General features: G+C 39.0%; 1 protein-coding gene across 1 annotated transcript; it reads right to left on the bottom strand.

Annotated features, from left to right (window-relative positions):
• Positions 1 to 5,114: 5,114 nt before the first annotated feature.
• Positions 5,115 to 20,532, bottom strand: LOC106956703 (protocadherin alpha-C2-like). The gene is made up of 4 exons (XM_015047705.1): positions 17,592 to 20,532; positions 14,720 to 14,784; positions 12,265 to 12,350; positions 5,115 to 5,547 (listed from the first exon to the last, which is right to left on the bottom strand). The coding sequence occupies exons 1-4, from the start codon at positions 20,292 to 20,294 to the stop codon at positions 5,234 to 5,236; spliced, it is 3,168 nt and encodes a 1,055-aa protein (XP_014903191.1). The 5' UTR covers positions 20,295 to 20,532; the 3' UTR covers positions 5,115 to 5,233.
• Positions 20,533 to 21,950: the final 1,418 nt, after the last annotated feature.

Here is a 21,950-nt window from a genome sequence, read left to right as displayed (position 1 = left end):
TCCTTCGTCGCTTCTGCATTTACAGCAGGTGCTTTAAACAGCAGCAAATAGACGACGCAGGGCTAAATGCCCCTCAGAAAGCGTTGATGTTGTCAAGCCCCGACTTACTGACCCCGTGTCCTTGTTAAAGTCAGAAGCTGAAATCTCTAAATTAGAGATCAAACCAGTGAGAGTATCTTGAGTCCACTGTAACAAATATGGCTGACAAACCATCTGCTCTGTTCCAACCCCATTTCAAATCAGTTTTTGCAGACAGCAACAAGAAAAGCTCAAATTAATTTTTATTTTATTGCCATTTTTATTTTGTTTATTATTATTATTATTATTATTATTATTATTATTATTATTATTATTATTATTATTATTATTATTATAAAGACACAACAAATGTTGCAATTCGGCAAAAACCTAATTAAAGAAATGAATAACTGCTCTCCTTAAAAACCTCAAGCACAGCTAAATTTGCCAAAGTAACTCAGCTATTGAGTCATGTTTATTGTAGTCTTATGAACTGAATGGCTCACCACTAAGGGCGCTGTCTCAAGTCGAATGTGTTACACGATGTGTTTCCCACAAGCTCATATGATTGTACACATTAATCTCACCGTCTTCATCCGAGTCACTTGATTTTGCCTCTGTCCTCCAGGACGATGGTTTTGCTGACTCACTGCAGCTGGCAACATCACCAGTCAACTCAAGCCCTAAGACAAAAACTATTTGCCATGTGTGTTTCAGTGTGAAACGACAGGAGAAACCAGCCAAAGATATATTTAGCTGTTTTTAACACCTTTTAGTTACATTTAATTTAAAGTGACTGCTGCCTTAACAATCCATGGTCTTTTAGTTGACTCCTTATTGTGGGAGTAAAGATTGGACTCCTGTAGGATATGTGCTGCATATTGTTTTGAATTAACCTTTGTTTTGTCAATGAATTTCCAACATATAAAATCTTAAAAAAAAAAAAAGAAGTGACAATTGGTTTGCAGCATTAGTGTGCTTATTGTACAAATTCAGTAACCAGATATATATGTATATTTTTGCTGTGGAAACAGAGCACTGGAGGCTGCTTTCATAATGTTTGTTTCTTAACTTATTTGCATAGTACACAGAAAATTCAGAAGGACCAGCACTCATTTTGTAAGTGCTCTTGGGAGTAAGTAGCTGGAGGCAATTTGAATGTGTGGGTGTTATTTATTTATTGATTGATTTATTTATTTAAGTGTTTTACTTCTGTGGATTTGCTGCTCTTACAGCCAAAAAACATCAAGCTTTGAGTGTGAATATTTAGTGGGAGATTAGAAGTGAACATAATCAGTGAAGTGCTTTCTCTGTCATTTGTCGAAGCCACACCCGTGACCCCATCAGGGAGCCTCACTAGTATGCCCATGTTTGGTACATATACATGGTTGTTGCCATAGAAACCATTCCCCAAATAGCTGTAGCCATGGAAACACCTTCCCTGTCTCCATCGGGGAGCAAAAAGGAAAATGCAGCCTTTTTTTTTTTTTTTTTTTCAGCAGTTCTGCTAACATGAACTCTTGAACCTTCTTTATCATGCTCTTTGCTCTCTGAATGAAAAATGAAAGTCAAAACTGTAAGGGAGACTTAACTGTCTTAATATCATGGAGTATTACATATTGGATGAAGCTTCAGGCTAAAGAAAATCCTGAAGAGTGATTACTACTTGTTTTTTTTTCACTGGTGGAAAGCAAATAAATCTGCTAGGTGCCACAGATTCAACTTACCTACAAGAAGCTACTAAGCTGTATGCTGGAGTGGATGACTAATTAAAAATATTGATTATCAAGCTTTCATTTCTCTCAAGACCATCATGAGTAATGGCTCTATGATTTGATTTACTATTTCCTTCAAACCTTCCCACTGAGACCCTATAAATCTATTTAGCCACTCTATTAAATTACTGTACGTCTGGAAGCTTCGTTTTCATACGCGACTGTTTGGACCATCTGCAACGAGACTTTCGGAAAGGAGAGGCTGAGCTGTGTGGGTCATTGTGTGCGTGTCTCATCTTTGCAGGGACATATCCTTTCTGACTGCTTGTTAGTCCACAAAAGGAAGTGTGACATGAAAGTGTGTGATAGAAGAGTGCAGCCCGAAGACAGTTTTGACAGTTTGTCAGCCTCGCTCGTCAAAAATAATATGAACTCTTTCTCTGTTCAACTCATCCATTTCTTTCTCCTCCACTAGACCTAAATAGAAAAACAAAAGCATTCCTTCTAAAAGTATGTCTAATATTTTCATTATGTTTTTCAGAACGATATTCTTATAAACTACACTCGGAGAAACCACAGAACTATAAGACACACACACAGCAGTACAAAACATTCTTATACGTAAACGTCCCCAAAGCAACGAATCCGAATGTACGCTTAGGAAAGAAAATTTTATTTGTGATTTTTAAACCAAACACATTACCACTGTATCCATTTAGGTAAAATAAAAAGTCTGAAAAAATAAATGAAATAAATGAAATTCACTACTTTTCACTGTTACAGTTGATGAGAAGGTGTACAAAAAAAAGGTTTCACAACATATCTCTGCTGGTCCATTCAGGACAGCACACTGCCACCATAGTTCACCACCATACATTGGGAGAGAATGACAGCATGAACACTCACTAAACACAAGAATATACTAACATATAGTCTTTTTTTTTCACAGGATTTTTTTCTTCCATTTTTTTTTATAATGGGAGTGAAAGGGAAGTGATAGCTCTTCATAGAATCATACATATTTCAGTTACAATAATACAGAGTTAAATCGTCATGTCAAAGCCAGAGACAGAGTGATTTTTTTTTGTTTGCTTTTTTAAGCTTTTTTTATTTTTTATTTTTTATTTTTTATTTTTTGCTTTGCTTTGCTTGTCTTGAAACGCAAAACCACTTTTGGGAAAAAGAGAGAAAATGAACTTGCAAGTTGAAAGGTATCACACTATATCATTTACAAATACCTAAAGAAGGTTAGTGGATGCCGTAAAACATCTGTGGAGTGTGAACATTGTGGCACATGGATGCTTGGGAGCGACAGCAGTACATACAGATATTTCCTGTGCGATTAATGAAGAAAAAAAAATAATGATACAAAAGAATAAAATCAGAGCAATCTATCTATCTATATATATATTTCTCTATATAGTGTTTGTTTCCGTAGAGCAGTACATGCAGCAGCCACTTAATGGAGTGACGTCATACTGAGCCGCAAAAACTTTTGGGACGTGGCAACAAGTTACAGGCAACGGGAGGGTAACCAACAGAAGCAGGTCTTGAGGCACATCAGTGCCCCTTTTTCAAAAACTGTCTGCGAGAAGGTTGGTGGGATAAAGCTCAGGGAACAAATCCCCGTGTGCCCAATATTTCTCAAGTTTCAATAGCTACTGTTCAATCTATGAGAAGTCTACGGTACATTTACAGCGTACATAGAAGCTAGTATGTGACTTAATGTTCCTAAACAATCAAGATGGTGAATTTTTTTTTCCCTTAATCGCTCCTTATTTTATCACATTTCTCTACAGTCGCTGTAATCGGCCCTATCCCACCATACCTCCTTGTGTGATTATCTACAAACAGGAAATGAACCACATACCGTAGTATACACAAGTTAAAAAGCACTGAACCATTTTGCACTTCAGAAGCACCTGACACGGGTTCAGGGTGCAAAGCCCTGTTTGGTTCTCCCTGGGCCTCATCCGCATTACTCCATGCTGTTCTCAGCACACCACAATGTTCAGAGCAGGCCGTCAGAGCAAGGGGTCGAGTGGGTGTCTGAGGACAACAGTGAGGTGGGCGCATAAAGCATAAAGCAATTAAAGCTATGAAGAAAAACAAACACGGGTATTATTGAATCTCTTTAAAGAACAAAAAAAAAAGACATTTCACACATTTTACATGAGAAGCAGTCGACATGATGGGCAATGAGCAAAATGACAAAAAAAAGTGATTTTCAGTAAAATTTGGTTTTTTTGTGGTAGCTGGGAACAAATACAAGCAGGTGATCATCTGTAAACTCAAGGTGTCAGGTAAGGATTGGTTGCTACCAAACATTCAAAGCAGAAAGCGTTTAGCTGTTGCTGCAAAAAGGAGGAGAAAAAGTGATATCAAAATTTCTCCAAATACTCTGTAAGGTATCTTCAGAGTCCACCATAAAAAGCCACCTCAGCTGCACTCAACCCTCTGTGATGCTCGGGAGAACGTGAGACATCTCCCCATTATCTCCCCATTTTCTCTCCACATCTTCCAGTGGTCTCTGTCCTCCTCAGTTGGGACTCTTGCAGAAGATAAAGCTCTTTGTGCGCTCTCCAAGCAAAGATAGAGCTGTTGCAAATGGTTCTTCTTCCATCCTGAGAGAGTTGATGCGCGTCTGCACTCTCAGACGTGAGCGTGCAGGACAAAGAACTTGCAGTGTCCAGTTTTCAGCCAGTCTGTTCTCTCATATTTTTTCTCTCACTCGTTCTTCCCAGGCCTCAGGTGCTTCCTGTGTCAATTGTCTCATGGGTAATAAGTTGCTATTTGCACGTTTGGATGTGTTAGCGTGCGCGCGCGTGTGGTTTCATTGAGATTTAAGGGAACACTGTTGGTAGTTACCAGTGAATCTGCAGCAGTGCCAGTTTAGCCTTTAGTTTCAGTGACTCTTGTTTGTGCTATTTACAAGTAGAGTGTGTCCAGCTCCAGACTGCATGCATCTGTGTCAATCTTTTCACATTTTCCTCTTTTATTTTTTTCCTTGGCTGGCACAGCTTTATGTTGTTTTTCTTCAATGTACTGGTCTCTTCGATTAGAGAATTCTTTACACATTGTCGTCGGGAAGGGGATAAGACAGAGGTGCCAACGTGCCCAGTGGGTTATAGGAGAAAAGAAGAACAACACAAGGACAGGAATTGTACTTCCATTTTCCAAAAAAGATCATAAAAGCAGACTCAGGGTGCATAGGCACATTGGGGCATGGAGAGGAAGAAACAATCATTTTCTTTATTTATTTTTTTAATCATTAATTGTATAAAGGCAAGATAAGTAACTTACATCAGTATTTAACTGAAGATAAACTATATCTTGGTAAGGCCAGAATCATAACAGGAAAAAAAGCTTTGAAACTTTTTCAGCAATAATGAATAATGGTAAAAAATATTCTCTTTTCACCCAGTGAACTTTGGTTGGTACCTCTGTTTTAACAGCACCCTTTTCTTCTTCGCCATTTTATGCATTTTCTGCTCTCCGTTTTACTCGTCGCCGTCATCCTTGCCTTTATCCTTCTTGTCTTTCTTCTCCTTTTCCTTCTTCTTCTTCTTCTTTTTCTTGGCCTCCTCCTTTTTCCCGAAGGTGATGAAGTCGCTCTTGTCGTCCTCTCCTCCCTGGTTCTGTCTGATGGAAATTATGGCTGGGGAGCCAGGAATGATGAATGCTTCTGGAGGAACCTCTCCGGGCTTCAGGTGCTGTGGGGGCGCTCCGGGACCACCCGGGCCGTAGCGAAAGTGCCAGCTATTGCTGTCTACACCGGCGCCCATAGGTGGGGAAACCTCTCCTCCTTCACCATCTAAAAGAGAAACACAGAGAGATTAAAGATTAGTTTCAAATCTCTAACAAAATCAAAGACTTGACATACATAAATTCTTCCAACTTTTATGACTGAATGAGATGTTTGATTGCAAGTCCCTCTATTTATGTTGTTTTACAAATTCAGCACAGCCTCTTGCTATTTTTAAATAAGTAACCAGCTTCTCATGTCACTACATTTTTTATTTCTTCCTTGAATTGAACACAAGTTAAATCTTGCCGCCTTGCCACATATGCAATGTAAGAGACAATCTCAGTGGGTCATCATTTAATCATATGCTGCAAGTGAAATGAAAGTCAAAGGAGAAAAAGGCATGACACATTCATAAAATCAAAGTCAACTCAATACAACTCTAATTAAAAATCACTGATTTTCACAATCTACTGTTTGTGGAGTAGATTTACCAAAACTTCTCCTTATTGGTAAATGAAAGACTCAAAGAAGTCCTTTAACTCTTCGTATTTCTGCCTTGGTTATTCTTCTTAGCAAACAAATTTTACCTATAATTTATCTTGTTAAATTATTAAAAAAAACAGGGCCACAGGAATAATATGTCTTATCTCTTCAAGTAAATACCTAAAAAACACTCACAAAACCTAAACATGGACGTATATAAAAAAAAAAAAACTGAAAAGACTAAAGTGAACAAAGAGGAACTGTATCATTTTTAGTCACATAAAAGACTTATCAGTATTTAGAGTGAAAATACCATGACCAAAACTCAGTGTGTTTCAGCATAGAGAGTGTTAGGAAACAACATGCAGCCATTTTGCTTTACTCCGCAAAGCAATGACCTACTTGCCATCGTTTCCTCACATACACTCTTTGCTTCTCTGATTCCTTTCCTGAGCTGTTACCAAAGGGGAGATTAACTGAGGACAGATCCAGCCAAGCTGAAAAAAAAAATCATGTCTGGTAAAAGACAACCGGCCTCCTGCACTGCTCAGAGTACACAAGGATCTGAATTTTATTTTTCCTTTATCCTTACTTATAATAAGATTTGCTATACAAGTGAAACAAACATTTAAAAGATGTTTTTTTTTATGAACTGGAGATACACTTTGTACACTGATTTTATCAAAAACAGAACAGAAAAAACAGATTCTTAACTTTTATATACTGAGACAGAAACAGAGAAAAAGTTCCAATTTGACTCCCTCACTAGGCATACTCTCAAATTGAACAAAATAAAAATAAATAAATAAATAAATAAATAAATAAATAAATAAAAGCGTAGACCAAACAGATCAAGCCCAAAAGGAATAAATGAGAGCACCTAATAATAAAATACTGGTGAATTGTTTCTCTAAAGCATCCATTTTGTTGGTTCTAAAATAATACCTGTCCAACTCAAAGTGAAAACTTGATGAGACAGTGGTGCCTGTGTGCAACCTCGCACTAATAAACTTAATTACACCCCAGAGAGAGATGAGTCACGATGAAAGCAGACAGATGGAGCACGTAAGGCAGACCAGAGTAACACTGCATTGTTTTATTCCCATTTATTTAAGTAAGGACAAATCTGACAACATTCTGAATATAGTGATATGTATTGTTGTTTATGTGCATCATTTTATCAACAAGCATAAAAGATTGCCTTCCTTTTAGGTTTATTCAATTTATTTCTACCTCTCCCGATGGTAATAAAATCCCCTCGTCCAGCAATGTTCCAAAGAAAAGCACCTTCCTTTTTCTTGGAGTGTGAGAATGTGTGAGGAACCCCTCCCTTTCCTTCTACCTCTTATTTTCCCTGACCTTTTATCTAATCCGGCGTGAAAAACATTGTAAACCAACACCCGTCCCTCTGAGTAATTGATGCGACTCTTAATTATATCTATCAGCGTTAGTGATAACGTTAATATGATCTCGTATTAAACTGCTTGGCCATCAGCCACAACCATCAAGTACATTAGAGACACTGACAGTAACGTATTTTGTAGTTGTAAGGGTTACTTCTTTCTGTACATATGCTGTCTGAACATTTTAACCCCTGCTGCCTAAAGAGCTGTAAAGCCCCACTGCATTACAGCCTGTGATGTTTTCTGTATGTTCACCCTCTTAAGATTTTACTTCTGAAGTCATCAGTCCAGCTTTTTCTTGTGTCAATGTCCCTTTATTCTCTTTGTGCCTCCAGTGGGTTTTCACAGCCACTCAAATCACCCAAGCTCCATTTTGCCACATCTACTTTATTCATCCGCTTGTCTTGCCCTACCATCAGCCAGTTGGACAGTTGCACAAAGGAGTGCAGCGCAGTGTTACATAACGTCCTAAGGAGGAGGAGGAAGAAGAGGAAGAGGGGCCATGAGGAGCATAGACGCAGATAAAAATGGTGATGCCTAGCACAAAACTAAAGCATAGCAGAGAAGAGGAAAAAAAAGAAGATCTCTGGGATGTGATTCTTCACATATCAATCCTGCAGAGACCACACCTCTTTTTAGAGGGTATATTTTAACCCGCTGTGCAGTGCATGAGTATATTCAAAGAACAAAAATATGACGTTGCTATCATCTCAATCACATGTTGTTGCATTTTACTTTATGGCACAGGGTTTAACATGTATTCTCAAATCTGAACAGAAAAAAATAAAAAATAAAAAGAAGAGATGTGACTGATGGCAAAAAATCTTCATGTCTGGTGCTAAGGCTAAACGTGTGTGTAGAATATTAGGTGTGTTCCTGGTTAGGTTTCTTGTTAGTTTCATCGTAATAACATTATATTGCCCATGTAGCCCATATAGCAAATGGTTGATGCAAACTTTAAAAGTATAGATACTGTTCTGAAATTCTGCATCTCCATGCAGGTTTGAAAGTGTGTGCGTCTGCATACATCTCAACATTGTTGCAGCGACAAAAACGTAGTGTGAAAAAAAGGATTTATACCTTAGTGACATGAAGGAGGTGAGAACTGGCAAGAAATTTAAAGGCGATGGCAGCAGAGAACGGAATAAAGCTAGCAGCAAAAAGAAAACAACGCAGCTAAAAATAGGAAGCAGATGGGCTGAAAGAAATCAAAAGTAGTGAAATATCCCAGATTGTTTTTCTTCTTTGCCTCACCTTTCTGAATGAGCCAAAAGGTTTCAGTGGCTGACAGAATACTGCAGCCCAGACGTATCCATAATTAAATTCAAATTTACTCCTTCTTTATATTCACAAAACATCTATGGTGAGTTTAAATGTAAAAAAAAATACTGCAATAATGGACAGTCCATAAATTTAATGGCTCAGATAGTTCAAGCCTCTGAAAGTGCACAATGCAGCATGATTTTTGTCTCAGTTTCTGCTCGTCATTTGGACAGTTTCTGCCGTTACCACCAATGAAAACCTCCTGTCTCTGCACCAGTGGTTATGGTGAATGTGTCGCTGTGTGTGTGTATGTGTGTGTGTGTGATGCTCCAGGATGATATGGGAAAAAGTGAACCTGCATCCATATCTGCAGTACACCACCACCACCCCAGTGAAAGTAGGTCACTCTACTTCTACTAACTCCTCTTCCTCTTTCAACAACTTTCACCCCAAATTAAAGTGGCAATTTTTTTTAAAGACCACTCTAGCTTGTTTATCTCTCTATTCTTTCTCATCCATTTGCTCATTCGGTCTCGTCTTTCGTGTTGCGCTCGTTTATCATTCCTCACGTATCCCCGTCTTGGAGATCTTCTTTTGCACTGTGCCATATGTTTGCACCCCATCTTATACACACCCACCACTATTTCCTCCCACTCCTGTCAATATCAGGGGCCATGAATGGTTGCCACGGAAACAATGTCTTCCTGTGAAGCAGTAGGACATCGGTAGGAGCCATGGTGACAGTGCTTATGCTGATGGAGAATAATGCTCGAAGCTTTCTCTCACTCCCTCTCACCACTGTCTGGTCTAACCACACTCCCCTAGCAACAGCAGCCTCATTCAGCCTCCCCTCTTTATTGCCGACTGTGTCTCAGTCAATCAGTGTGATTTAGTCACTGTCACTCCTTCTCAAACCCTCCATTACTTATTCAATATTGCTTAAAGTGTTCTTTATTTTATATCATTTGCCTTGAAAGTCATCCGTTTAACCCCCCCACCCCTCTCTTCCTTGTCTCTTCCAATCTCGCAATGGAAGTTTTTCTATTTTTATTTCAGTTCGACACAAAAACCCACACGTCAGTTTGTTTCAGCAGCAGATTTGTGAATTGGAGGGACAGACAAGGTGATGACATGCAAGGAGTGATGAGCAGATAGGAAGGGCGACTTGAACACAAGCCCAGCCCTGGTTTCTCTAATGTGGCTGTGTTAATCTGGGCGTGGGCTCTGTGCACCATCTGTCACAACAGGAGCAGCACAAAGCAGGCAGACAAAACACTTGGACTCACAGGCGGTCAAATATAGGGACATGCATGTGAAACACAAGGCATTGAGTGCAGATTCAAAATCAGAAGAGCGAAAAACATGGGCGTTGTCAGCTGCCTAAGTCTCATGGTGAAGAGACGCCACCCCGCCAGAACTGCACCCCTCCTGAAACAACGGCTTCAAAGAAATAAAAACCTTAAAGAGAAGAGACTACCTGGTAAACAGCGGGATTTAGCTATAAATAGCACTGTAACTGTGGAGGTTCAGAAAAACTCAACACATCCACTTTCCAGATACGATGAAAGAGAACTGAGATGAACTTCAGTAGATCATCAGAAGAGCAGAGCTAGAATTTTGTATTTCTTATTACCATCACTACGAACCCTGGAGCCTTGTTGGTCCCAACCTAAAATTTTGTATGAAAGGTAATGTAACCTTCAGTTATTTCCATTCATAGCACGGCCAACAACAAGATAAAGAGGAGGCAGGCAGCCCTTGGGTTAAAACGGGCTTACTGCGTGCGCAGGATGTTGTCTCTAGCTGCGACAGCCAGATGAGACCACCTTAAGTCCGTCCAAGCTGATCTCATAGCCACTGATCTGCCCTAAGGACGTCACTGCTGTCTGTTGTGTCCTCTGCCTCTTTCTTGCTCGTCTGTGTTTTTGCTCTCCATTTTGTCCCTCACGTTTTTGAAGTGCCTGCAAGCTGTAAGTTCTCGGCTAAGGCAAGAAATCGATGGCACAGCAGAGGAGGCTGTTTGTACGCAAGTGTGGATGGGAGGAGACGATCGCTAGCTTGGGCGACATGTCTGCGTACGTAGTTCACAGCCTCCTATCTAAAATGGAGATCATGTTGGGCCAGCTTCTTAATTATGTCCAATAATCTTCCAATCAAAACCTAATGTTGGCATCCTGATCCAGTACAATTGTGCAAATATTGGACTTTTTTTTTTTCATTTGCATTATTTTCACTTTTTCTCCAACACTAATCTTTTTTTTGTTATTATTAATCCTTCTTCATCACACTTTATTAGCAAAGATAAAAACTAAGTTCTCTGTAAGAGACAACACAGACTATTTTTCATCACAAATATCAGTAAGGAGCACTGGATGTGCCAAAGGTTTTAGACTAAGTTACATGTGCAAAGGTATTCACAGCTGGGTGGCAAATGAATGTGGGCTCTCTGAACAGCTTGAGGACATCTTAACCTTGAGGAAGCATATCTGTTAAACTCCACTGGAAAGTCGGAATAGCATTCTTCCCAAACACTGACTATTTGTTTGTTTTAAGTACAGCTATAAGTGCTGCAAACCTGTTGAGATCGATCAATAATCCCAGTAGATTTTGTGGGTACGGATAGGGTGTGGTAATGATCCATTTTTTCTTTTGGATGGGCCAAGTTAAAACATTCATGTATGAAACATTTCTCTCTTGACAAATATTTTCTTTCCTTGTTGACCATGACTCCTTGAGTCTCTCTTTTGTTTGTTACAGGGAATTATTCATGATGTGGTTCCAAAATTGTTCCTAGCAGTATTTTAAAAATAATCTTTTGTCTTTAGTAAGGCCCTTTCTGGTAAAATAAAAATATAATATCTTTATCTGAATGTAAATGAAAATATTTTTTTTTGTTTTTGAGCACAAATTCTAAAAATTTATATTTTTTTTCTAGAAACAACCAATCGTTAAGATGGAGAGCAGATGCTTTAGGTTCTGTTTGCGCAATAATAAGTCCTGCCAATGCAAATTTTATATAAACTAATTATGAAAAAGGATTGGAGAAAAAAAAAACTTTTCAAAAAATTGAAATGACTTCCTGAGACTCTAAATCTTTGATTTCCTGTGAGTGGGTGTGTGTAGAACTTGAGGAAGAGAAGAGGCTAACATTAAATGGAGATGGAATGTAATTATGTTATTATTTTGCTGCAGTGTTTGTCCTCTGTGGCTCACTAATTGTATAAACATTTTGCTGACAATCCAATCAACTGTTCTCAGTTATTTTTCTTTCTATGTTTTGTCACTAATCCTGCAACAGAAAGCAGGTAAAGCAGTGTGGAGAAAGGACAGGACATGTCCTGCAGAAGTGAAACAAGGCAAGGGCAAGTCGAGGGAATCTCAAATGCGGTATCATAGCTATTTAATTATTATGTTTAGTTTACTAAGTTATTGGATAATCTGCAGGTATGAATAAATAATTATCTTAAACCGTTGATATGAGGTTTTTGGACTCGTCAAACTAAAAAAAATATTTAAATTAATCAGTGCTGTCAAGATGAAAGATTAGAGTAGGTGTTGTATTTTTTTTTAACTTCAATAAACAGTTCTTCAGTGGCTTACACTCTAAGGTGAAAATAGCTTCACAGATTCTTACCAGCAGCACTCGATGCAGTGGGCCAGTTCTGTACCAGGACTCCCTGAGCTCCCTGCATGACTGCAGACTCTTCCATGTGGACTGAACTAAAAGACAAACAGCACATTGACATGTTAAAACTTAGAGGTATTGCAATGCATAAACTATGATTTATGCTTCTCAAAATTAAAGGGCATCAATAAATAGACAGCAATGCCAAATGTAAGACTGAACTATGTGAACAAAACTTTGCAAATACAAAGCTTTCTCAGTAACTAAATAAATAAATAATATGTGCTGATGAAATTGTAAAGTCTTGATGACACTTTTTCTTTAACTCTGGGGATTATGGGTACAAATGGTCATTTTTACATTTTCACACCCAGTCTGAGTAATTCTGCTCCCTCCTTCTACTGAACACGCACTGAGGCAGTCATAAAAAAGAGGGTTGCTGCAAACTAAAGCTATCCTTACCTTGGAAATAATCATATGGTTTGGCTCAGATAATAAGAGTTTTAGATACTATTGTTTCCTGATATTTCACCTGATGACTATAATCAAAAAATGTAAAAAAAAAATGTCTAGAAATACATTGCTGGGTTATTAATGTAAAATGTATATGGTGCATAGTAATTTTCCAATGATGAAGGCTGCACTTTTATAACAAACTCCTGATTACATTAGGTGCAGCGAAATATGACAGACAGACAAACAGACAGACAGACAGACAGACAGACAGACAGACAGACAGACAGACAGACAGACAGACAGACAGACAGACAGACAGATAGATAGATAGATAGATAGATAGATAGATAGATAGATAGATAGATAGATAGATAGATAGATAGATAGATAGATAGATAGATAGATAGATCGATCTCAAAGCAAAATGGGCTGAATATTTGCTTTTCAGATTTATGTGTTTCCAAAGTAAAATTAAAAAACAAGGATAACTTTCTTCCTCTTCACAAATATTCACTGTACTTGGTTGATAACAAATATACATTGACGTTTGTGGTGATAACATAACTAAATGTGAGAAAGTTTCTGGTCAGATTTTCAGACTGCACCACACTGAGTAAATGTTTTATATGTATGCGCTTTAAGCACATGATAAACACTACAGTAATTTGTTTGCACCCAACTACCACAATGCATTTTAAACACTTACATGTGCTTGCACTTATTACATCAGAGTGAGAAAGAAGTTTATTATATAGGGTATCTTTAATATATCCATAAATAAATGACTATATTTAAAATGATTGATTTAACTATTGAGTTTTGATATTAACATTGTTTGTAATTATGGTGCCATTATGTCAGAATGACCCTTCATTTGGTTTCCAGAGTTATAGGTGATATTTTCACCTAACAACATGTTAGATGATCATCTCTCTGTTTGCTCTTCCCTCCTGTCATTCCTCCGTCTGTGCAAGGAAACATATAGTCTCCCATGTCAAAGTCAATTTATGTTTGATGATCAAGAAATAAATTTAAACTTATGTAATTTTAAATAAATAAATAAACGAATCTCCAATTAGTTCTTACAGAAAACAAGATCATTTTAGATATTTTTTTTTTACTAATATTGCCTGTTTTTCAGAAACAGAAATCTTCATAAATATTTAAATTTAGCCGTTTTATATCCTAAATGGCAAAAGCAAAGCCCCACCTTTTCTCTTAAAGTATAGCTGAACAAGAGCTACAATACAGATATTTAAAGAAATAATTAAAAAAATGGATTCAAATCACACAGTAAATAAACATGCTTTGCCTGCAACCACATGAGACATTTAGGTAGAGCTGGCTACACCGTTTAAAAGACATTTCATTATTTTGCCTTTTAGGTGCAAAAATTGGAACTGGCATGCCATTTTACATTCTTCTTAAGTGAAAGATTCAGCTTCAGTGTTCAGAAATTATCAAGTTGTAAGAAAAGAAAACACATATACTATTATTATTATTAAATGAATTGCACATTTATGCCATTGAAAACAAACCACAACAGCCTGCCAAAAATTGGCAGTGGTCTTATTATTTTAAATTAAATCCTTGGTTTTAAAGTAGGACGTTGAAGACTGTGTTAGCACACTTTTGCTTATGAACAAAAGCTTCCTGAGACTATTATAAAAAGAGATTTGTCTCCATGAAACTATCATTTATGTTTTTTGTTTTTTTATTTGTTTGTTTTTTTTGCTGTAGGATGAAACAACTCATCTATAGTACTGAAAATGAACTTTGCCTAATCTGGATATGATATTAGTAAAACAGTTTTTGAAGATTATGTAACTGCATCTTATATAACAGAGACTCTATGATCACTTACTAAGGGTGAAAATGCACATTTTTAAATCAAGGACCAAATTAAATAGCAGTGTTTTTACATCAATTATGAAGTTAGACTGGGTTTATAATGAAAGGGGTGAATGTGAAACACTTAGAAGAAAGAAACAGAAAATATGATGCTTACCTCTGCATTACACCACCTGCTCTCAGGGAGGCTGAGTATCTCCAGTCTGAATTAGGTGCCTTGGGCTGCAGAGAGAGAATGGAAGGAATTGAGTCTTAAGTACAGGCAAAAGCCAATACCATCTCATTAATAAGTCATGGTGAGAACTGCTGATGAATGTGTGGCACACACACAATCAAGCAGTGGCAGCTTTCTTCAGCCTTTGAAAAGAAAAATGAGTAATGAGCAGAATACTGTAATCTTGCTGGTGCACACATCTCCTCCCATTATCACATCGCCTCCCTTCTTCCATCTGTGACATTGAAAGAAAAAAAAATGACTTTGAAAGATTTTACTTCAGCACTCAATCCAACCAGGTGTTGGGTCACGGGAAAATAAAAATAAAATATATTCATCCAGTATGCTTCCTTTCAACATGGCAGAGCCCTTAAAACAGCATTACTGCAAATGTTTCCTGAAAATCATTTTAAGTTAGGCCAAGAGACATACACAAAAACAGAAATCTGGCTTAAGATGTATGAAATGCAAACTTATTTGACATTAATATGTATTCATATTTGTTTATTAATGCATCGCTTATCCAGACTCCACTTTCTTTTCTTTGATTATTCTGCTGCATATTCCTCACTCCCTTTACTCTGCTATTTACTTTCACATCTATGCTGAACAAAACCTTAAATTTTACTCCCACAAAGTGCGCCAGAAAATGTAGTAAATGTCACCATGGAAACTATACAGAACCATGTCTATCTCTTACTTCCTGCCCACCATTCTCCTGTCATCTTAGTTTAGTGAAGGTCATAGGAAAAAGGAAGGTGAGAGGGAGGGGGAACAGATTTTTGGCATCGTATTCAGACAGTTCTATGAAGGACAGCCTGGGAAAAAAAATGGTTTGAAGCATTCTAAAATGACTCCCTTAACATCCAAGAATTGTAAAAGAAAACTCTAACAACAACAACAACAAAAAATGCTTAATCATGATGAAACATTGTGCTTGAAGGGAAGCAAAAGAGGCTGTTAATCTAACCACATCACCAAGATGAGATTGCATTTTCTCCCTTCTTAACCTTCAGAAAGACAAACTGACCTGAGCGAGGACGCCATATTTCCCCTGTTTGGCCATGCACTTCATAGGAGACCCATTTGCAATTTCATTTCCTTTCAAATTTGACAGATGTTCACTTTCTGCTACAGCCGCATTGACCCCCATGAGTCCGCAGTCCACATTCATCACACTCTGAATTCAATATTTGGTTTAATGAGAAAGGCCTGTTTTTCTTCTCCCGTATTAATTCAAAGGAGCAGAAGGTTGACAGAGACATAGGACACCGCAGGATGTCTAGATGCCAGAAACTGAAGGCAGTATGTGATTAGATGAAAACAGTCGCTGATCTTCAAGCAATCAGTGGAAGGATGAATGGTTTAGACGAGGGACCAAGATATTAGTGTGGACAATATTCACGCAGTCAGAAGTAACCTTTTGCATTTCGCTCCGATTACAGTAAGCAACAACAAACAACCAGTTCAAAATAGGACCAGATTGTCCACAAAATGGGACTAAACGGCTTTGTTTGCTCTTTTGTTGCACTGAAATGGCCAAAGGGAGATTAGTCTGTTTGGCCGTATGGTGTTCATGGGGGTAAACAGAACAGCACGAACAATAAAGCACAAACATCTGGAACATAAACATGTCTGCAGTTTACTGTACACCCAGGGGAAAACTGGAAAATTAACTCTTCACACAGGAAATCCGAACTGGAATTACTACCAAAAAAAAAAAAAAGACCTGAGGGAAAACAAAATAAATATCAATATTTAAATAGATTCCCATGGGCCTTTGAGTATTCCTATCCTTGCACTGTCTCCTATGAATTGTGTGATCAAAAACTCTGGGTTTTGCAAGCCTTTTTCTTGCCATCTCTCCAATTCTCGCCTCTCGGAGTGAAAGTTCCTTCCATGGATACAGAGCTCACACCTCCGCTATCAGCTCTGTGTCCAATCACCTTTTATCCCCCGCCTCATCGGCTTCTAAGCAGCCAATCGTCTCACAGAGCCAACAAAAAACATTGCTGCTATTTAATTACACAGCAAGTGCAAACATGACTGGCATTTAATGAGGAACAGGTCACCGTACAGCAGCACAATAACCTTTACGCTTTCTTTATTGCTTTCACAGTATTTTTTTCTTCACATCTATCTCTTCCTCCACTACTGATGGCTATACTGTGCAGTGAGTATCAATGGTATGAATATTGTTTCATTATGGTGTGCTTTGAAAAAAAAAGATATAATGGACAGTTTTGAGTCATCAATGCAATGTCTATGCTGAAAAGACCTCACACTATAATTTTTACTTTTTTCATCAATTTCTCAAATATTTTGACTTTTCAATAGCAGAGAAACAGGAAGAGAAGATTTGCTACTGTGAACTGGTTGCACTGGTAGCAGCCATCACTGCTCTATTTTTCACACTTTACAGTACCAGTTAAAAGATATTGCCCTTGAAATCACAATACATCAAAAACACAAACTGTTACTTTGTGTTTTTTTCACACGTACTGTTTTAACAGGTCTAGTTTACAGCTGCCCTGAAAAGCAACCAATCAATCCCTAAAAGCTGCCAGACATACATGACCCCAGATATTAAGCTATCAAGATTCAGAACTGATTTATATGTTCACATATCTGGAATAAAGTTATGTGCCCTCTGCCACACTGGTGAGCACTATGAACTAGTTTGAGAAAATACAAGGAATAAAACAAATAAAACTTAAATAGAATAAATTAACATCTTAAAACAAACTCCAGAATAAATGCAAAGTCATACTGAAACACATCTAAAACAGCACAAAGACCACACCAGACAACACACCTGTATGGCAGTTGCATCTGGCATACTGAGGCGGCGCACAAATATCTGACTCTGTCCGCTGTGGCTGGTGACATAGCCCGAGCCCCAGGTGCCACTGTGCGGCCTTCCCGTGTTGTAGAACATGAAAGTGTCACTTCCCGACGTGGCGGTCAAGCACGTCTTATAACAGTACGTTTTGGTCAAAGACCCGTTTCCTCTCACTTCAATATAATGCGGCTCCACTTTGAGGTCACGGCGCAGTGCCACATTGATGTTTTGTTGCACTCCTGCAGCTCCTCCACCGCCACCTGCAGCCCTTGCTCCACCACCAGCACCACCACCACCACCACCTGCTGAGGTGCCACCCTCCGGCATGTTCTTCTGGGATACACAACACGGGGAGCAGGAACCAGTCTGGCTACAGTAGGCATGACATCGCACAATGGCAAGAACAAAGACAGTGACCAGAAATACAAAGGTTGTGGCACACAGGGCTATGATGAGGTAGAGAGTGACGGGTGAAAACATTAGCGGGCTGTCAGGCCTAACAATCTGTTTCGGATCAGGGGTAAACTTCGGAGGAAGGTCCATCACGTGCACATGGATAGTGGTGGTTGAGGAAAGCGGCGGTATGCCATGGTCTCGAACCAGGACAGTCAGAACAAAGGTAGTAGAGTTGTCTTCCATGACTCTCCTGGTGGTGCGGATCTCACCTGTGTACTCATGTACTTTAAAAAGGTCTAGGTCTTTGTTGGTCTGGTTCAGAGTGAAAAACAGCCAGGCATTCTGCCCTGCATCACCATCCCATGCAGTCACCTTGCTAACTAAGAGGCCGGCTTCAGCATTTTTCATTAGTGTTCCATTTGCAGGTGGATAGACAATCCTAGGAACATGATCGTTCTGATCCATAATGTAAACGTATACTGTGGCCACACGGCTAAGGGGAGGCACACCGTTGTCTTGGGCTTTAATCTGAAAGTGAAACTCTCTAAGCTTTTCAAAGTCAAAGGCTTGCAGGGCATAGGCCTCACCTGTGTCAGGTTTGATGCTAACGTAGCTGGCCACAGGTATCCCATGGTTATTGTCATTAAGGACAGTATAAGTTATGCGTGCATTTTCTGCATCATCTGCATCCATGGCCTTAACAACACAAAGAGACGCCCCAGGAGCATTGTTCTCTGTAATATAGACAGTATATGATGTCTGCTCAAAACGAGGTGGGTTATCATTAACATCTGCAACATCTACCCTGAAGCTCATTTGAGATGATAGGGGTGGCGTGCCCTCATCCACAGCGTTGACTGTAACGTTGTATGACGAGATAGTTTCCCTGTCCAGGAAAGCAGATGTGACCACAGTGTAGTGGTTTCTGAAGGATTTAATCTTAAAAGGCAAGTTGGGCATGATCTCCAGGGAAACCTGTTTATTTTGTCCAGAATCGCCATCATTGACACTAATCAAAGCCACCACTGTGTCTGCCCGTGCGTCCTCACGCACAGGGCTGGAAAGTGAAGACAGTACAATCTCAGGAATGTTATCATTGACATCCAACACTTCTACGACTACTTTACAGTGTGCTGCAACGGGAGCTGGGCCTTTGTCCATTGCTTGTATGTACATTTCATACGTTTTAGTCTCCTCATAATCTATATTATTTCTTACCCTAATCTCCCCCGTGTTTGTGTCCATAGAAAACACCTGTCTGACTCGTTCAGGTGTGTAGCTACTAAAAGAATAAAACACTTCTCCGTTTGAGCCCTCATCTGGGTCTGTTGCATTTAACTTAATCAAAAGTGTCCCATTTGGAGAGTTCTCAGGCACTTTAACTTTATACACTGAACTGTTAAACTTAGGCACATTGTCATTGGCATCAAGGATACGGACATTGATCTTGGCCGAGCCAGTTCGCTGTGGAGTGCCTCCATCTATTGCTGTCAGAATAAGTTGATGCGAGGGCATCTGCTCCCGGTCAAAGGGCCTTTTGAGAATTAACTCAATTTGATTATTGTTGGAGGAGGGTTTAATGGAGTCCAACGTGAGGTGGTCGTTTGGAATAAGTCGGTACTGTTTCACGGAGTTGGACCCCTCATCTGCATCTTGAGCTCCCTCGATGTGAAACCGCGACCCGGTGAGAGCAGACTCCGACACCTCAAGCTGGTACTCATCTCTAGGGAACTGAGGTTCGTTGTCGTTCACGTCCAATATCTCCACCTCCACGTTGTGCACTTCCAGCGGGTTCTCCAACACCACCTCCAGGTTACGTGAACAGGTGCCACTGAATCCACAAACTGTTTCCCGGTCGATTCGGTCACTCACCACCAGCTTTCCGGTTTTGTGGTTTATTGTGAAATATTTCCGCCCGCTGTCCGACGTGATTTTGATGCGTCGAGAGGAAACTTTTTTCAGATCCAGACCCAAATCCTGGACAATGTCACCGACTGATGCCCCGTTCTCCAGCTCCTCTGGAATCGAGTATCGGATTTGTGCATTTATAAGGCCACTTAACGTGAACGTCAACACACAGAAATAGCAAAATATATTCTCCATTACTCTATAACAGCATCGTACCGACCCAGCCATCGCAGGCGGGCAAAATTTGCAGACGGTTCGGAGAAATCTTTCCGCCTTTTCAGCTTGCTGCGGGTCCCCACCCGCCTCATCAAAAACAGAGTCCGTGCATAACTCCGACAGTGCGGGGTAAACACCGTATCCTCCGTGATGCATGCATGAAGCAAAGATTTTCCACTGCGTCCATGTTTTCCTCCTCGGTCTGGTTAATGTTTTGAATTGCTCTATCTCTCCTGCAAGGTTGTCTCCTTTCCTCACATATCGCTATTGGTCTCTCTCTCTCTCTCTTTCTGTCTCTCTCTCTCCTTATGTTTCTCTCTGCCTGGATGTGGCGGTGATGCTGTCGGTGGGCAAAGAGGGAGGGAGCGCCACTCGTTCAAATGGTACTGGCTGCATCTCAGCATCTCCGATCAAACAGCATATAACAAGCTAAATGTTTATTTATTTATTTATGTTAGTTGTTCGCCTTAGTTCATGTACATAAGAACGTAAATAGAGTTGACATCCGCATAATGTATTTTTTTAAGCAAAAATAAAGAACGTTTTTTTTTCTCTCTGTCTCTCCTCTTGTCAGCGCCACCGCCACCGCCCTTTTTTGAGCCGAGGAAAACTGATTTATGTGCAGCCATCAACAGATTCCCTTGCTGAGGCAAATTAACAATCACTCAGGAGCAAGGCAAACGGAGCAACAAATCATTTTGAAAACAGGTAAAAAAAAAAAAAAGGAAAAAAAAATAGGAACCTGAGCATCTTGTCAATGCAGTATTACTCGGAGTTTCTATGATGCCATCGTTATACAGTTCTAAATGTCTGCAGGTAATCTTTTCCTAACAGAACCATCAAATGTATAATTAGTTAATCTATTTTATTCTATCAGCAAGCAAAATCTCCATTCATTAACATGCACTTCGTATGTTTTACTCTTTTGTTTTCACATGCTAACAGAAACCAGAAAACTATCTAATAATTAACTAGTGAAACAAATGTTTGTGTCCTTAGCCAAGTCGCAGACAATATACTCCAGCTGTGACCCCCATTGCACATCTGGCAAAAACACCACAACTGTCCTGAGAGACAACATTTACACATATTCTGTTTGCTCACATGCTAAAGTCTGCAAACATACACTAATGTATGAGGTACTTTTTAGTATGTTTTTTTTTTTTTCTTACAATGCACTATGTTAAACAAGAATGAAATAATTTCAATTATAAGCACCAAAACTAGAGGAGGGGATCTTTTTAGCACCCTAACCATAATCAAGAGGAAGTAAAAAAAAATAAAATGCAGGTTTATTGGAGGAAATGTCACAAATTCCCAATAGAATCTGAAGCTAATAACACTGCTAGATGCCTCTTGTAAACTAGTCTAATTTCAGCCTTTGAAATTTCAACCTCTGTGTGTTTATACAATACATATTTACCTCATCCATAATGTATTCATGCAGTCCCAGTAGGATTTTTTTTTTATTACAAAACACTTTACAAAATGTAATAGCCCAATTGCTATACATTTGTATTAAAATGTTTGTACTTTTAAAATTTGGTATTTACTTGTTCACTAAGTGAAATCACTAAGATAAAATTATGAACCATTGCCCTCAGACAATACTTCCCACATCTAGTATTGAGTGTAACTGAAAAATAGGGGGAAAAAACTTTAGGCAATTTTATGCATTTACATTCTTTAAGACTGTTAACATCAAAGTCTAGCTGCATATAATGAAGTTTAGTAAAGACGGTTATTTGTTTTGCATCTGTGATAGGTTTGCATAGAATGTACCAAAGTTTAGGACTTTTTTTGCTCTACAGA

Source organism: Poecilia latipinna, unplaced genomic scaffold (genome assembly GCF_001443285.1).
Source record: "Poecilia latipinna isolate Pla-1442-1.1 unplaced genomic scaffold, P_latipinna-1.0 Scaffold840, whole genome shotgun sequence".
In the NCBI taxonomy this organism is placed as follows: domain Eukaryota; kingdom Metazoa; phylum Chordata; class Actinopteri; order Cyprinodontiformes; family Poeciliidae; genus Poecilia; species Poecilia latipinna.
This window is presented reverse-complemented; position numbering and strand designations above follow the sequence as displayed.

Excerpts from the sequence above, each read along its gene's own strand:
- LOC106956703 (XM_015047705.1), bottom strand. The coding sequence starts at position 20,294 with ATGCATCACGGAGGATACGGTGTTTACCCCGCACTGTCGGAGTTATGC. Across the intron at positions 14,785-17,591 it reads CAGATGCAACTGCCATACAG|CCCAAGGCACCTAATTCAGA; the intron begins GTGTGTTGTCTG and ends CTCTCTCTGCAG. Across the intron at positions 5,548-12,264 it reads CACTGCATCGAGTGCTGCTG|ATGGTGAAGGAGGAGAGGTT; the intron begins GTAAGAATCTGT and ends TTTCTCTTTTAG.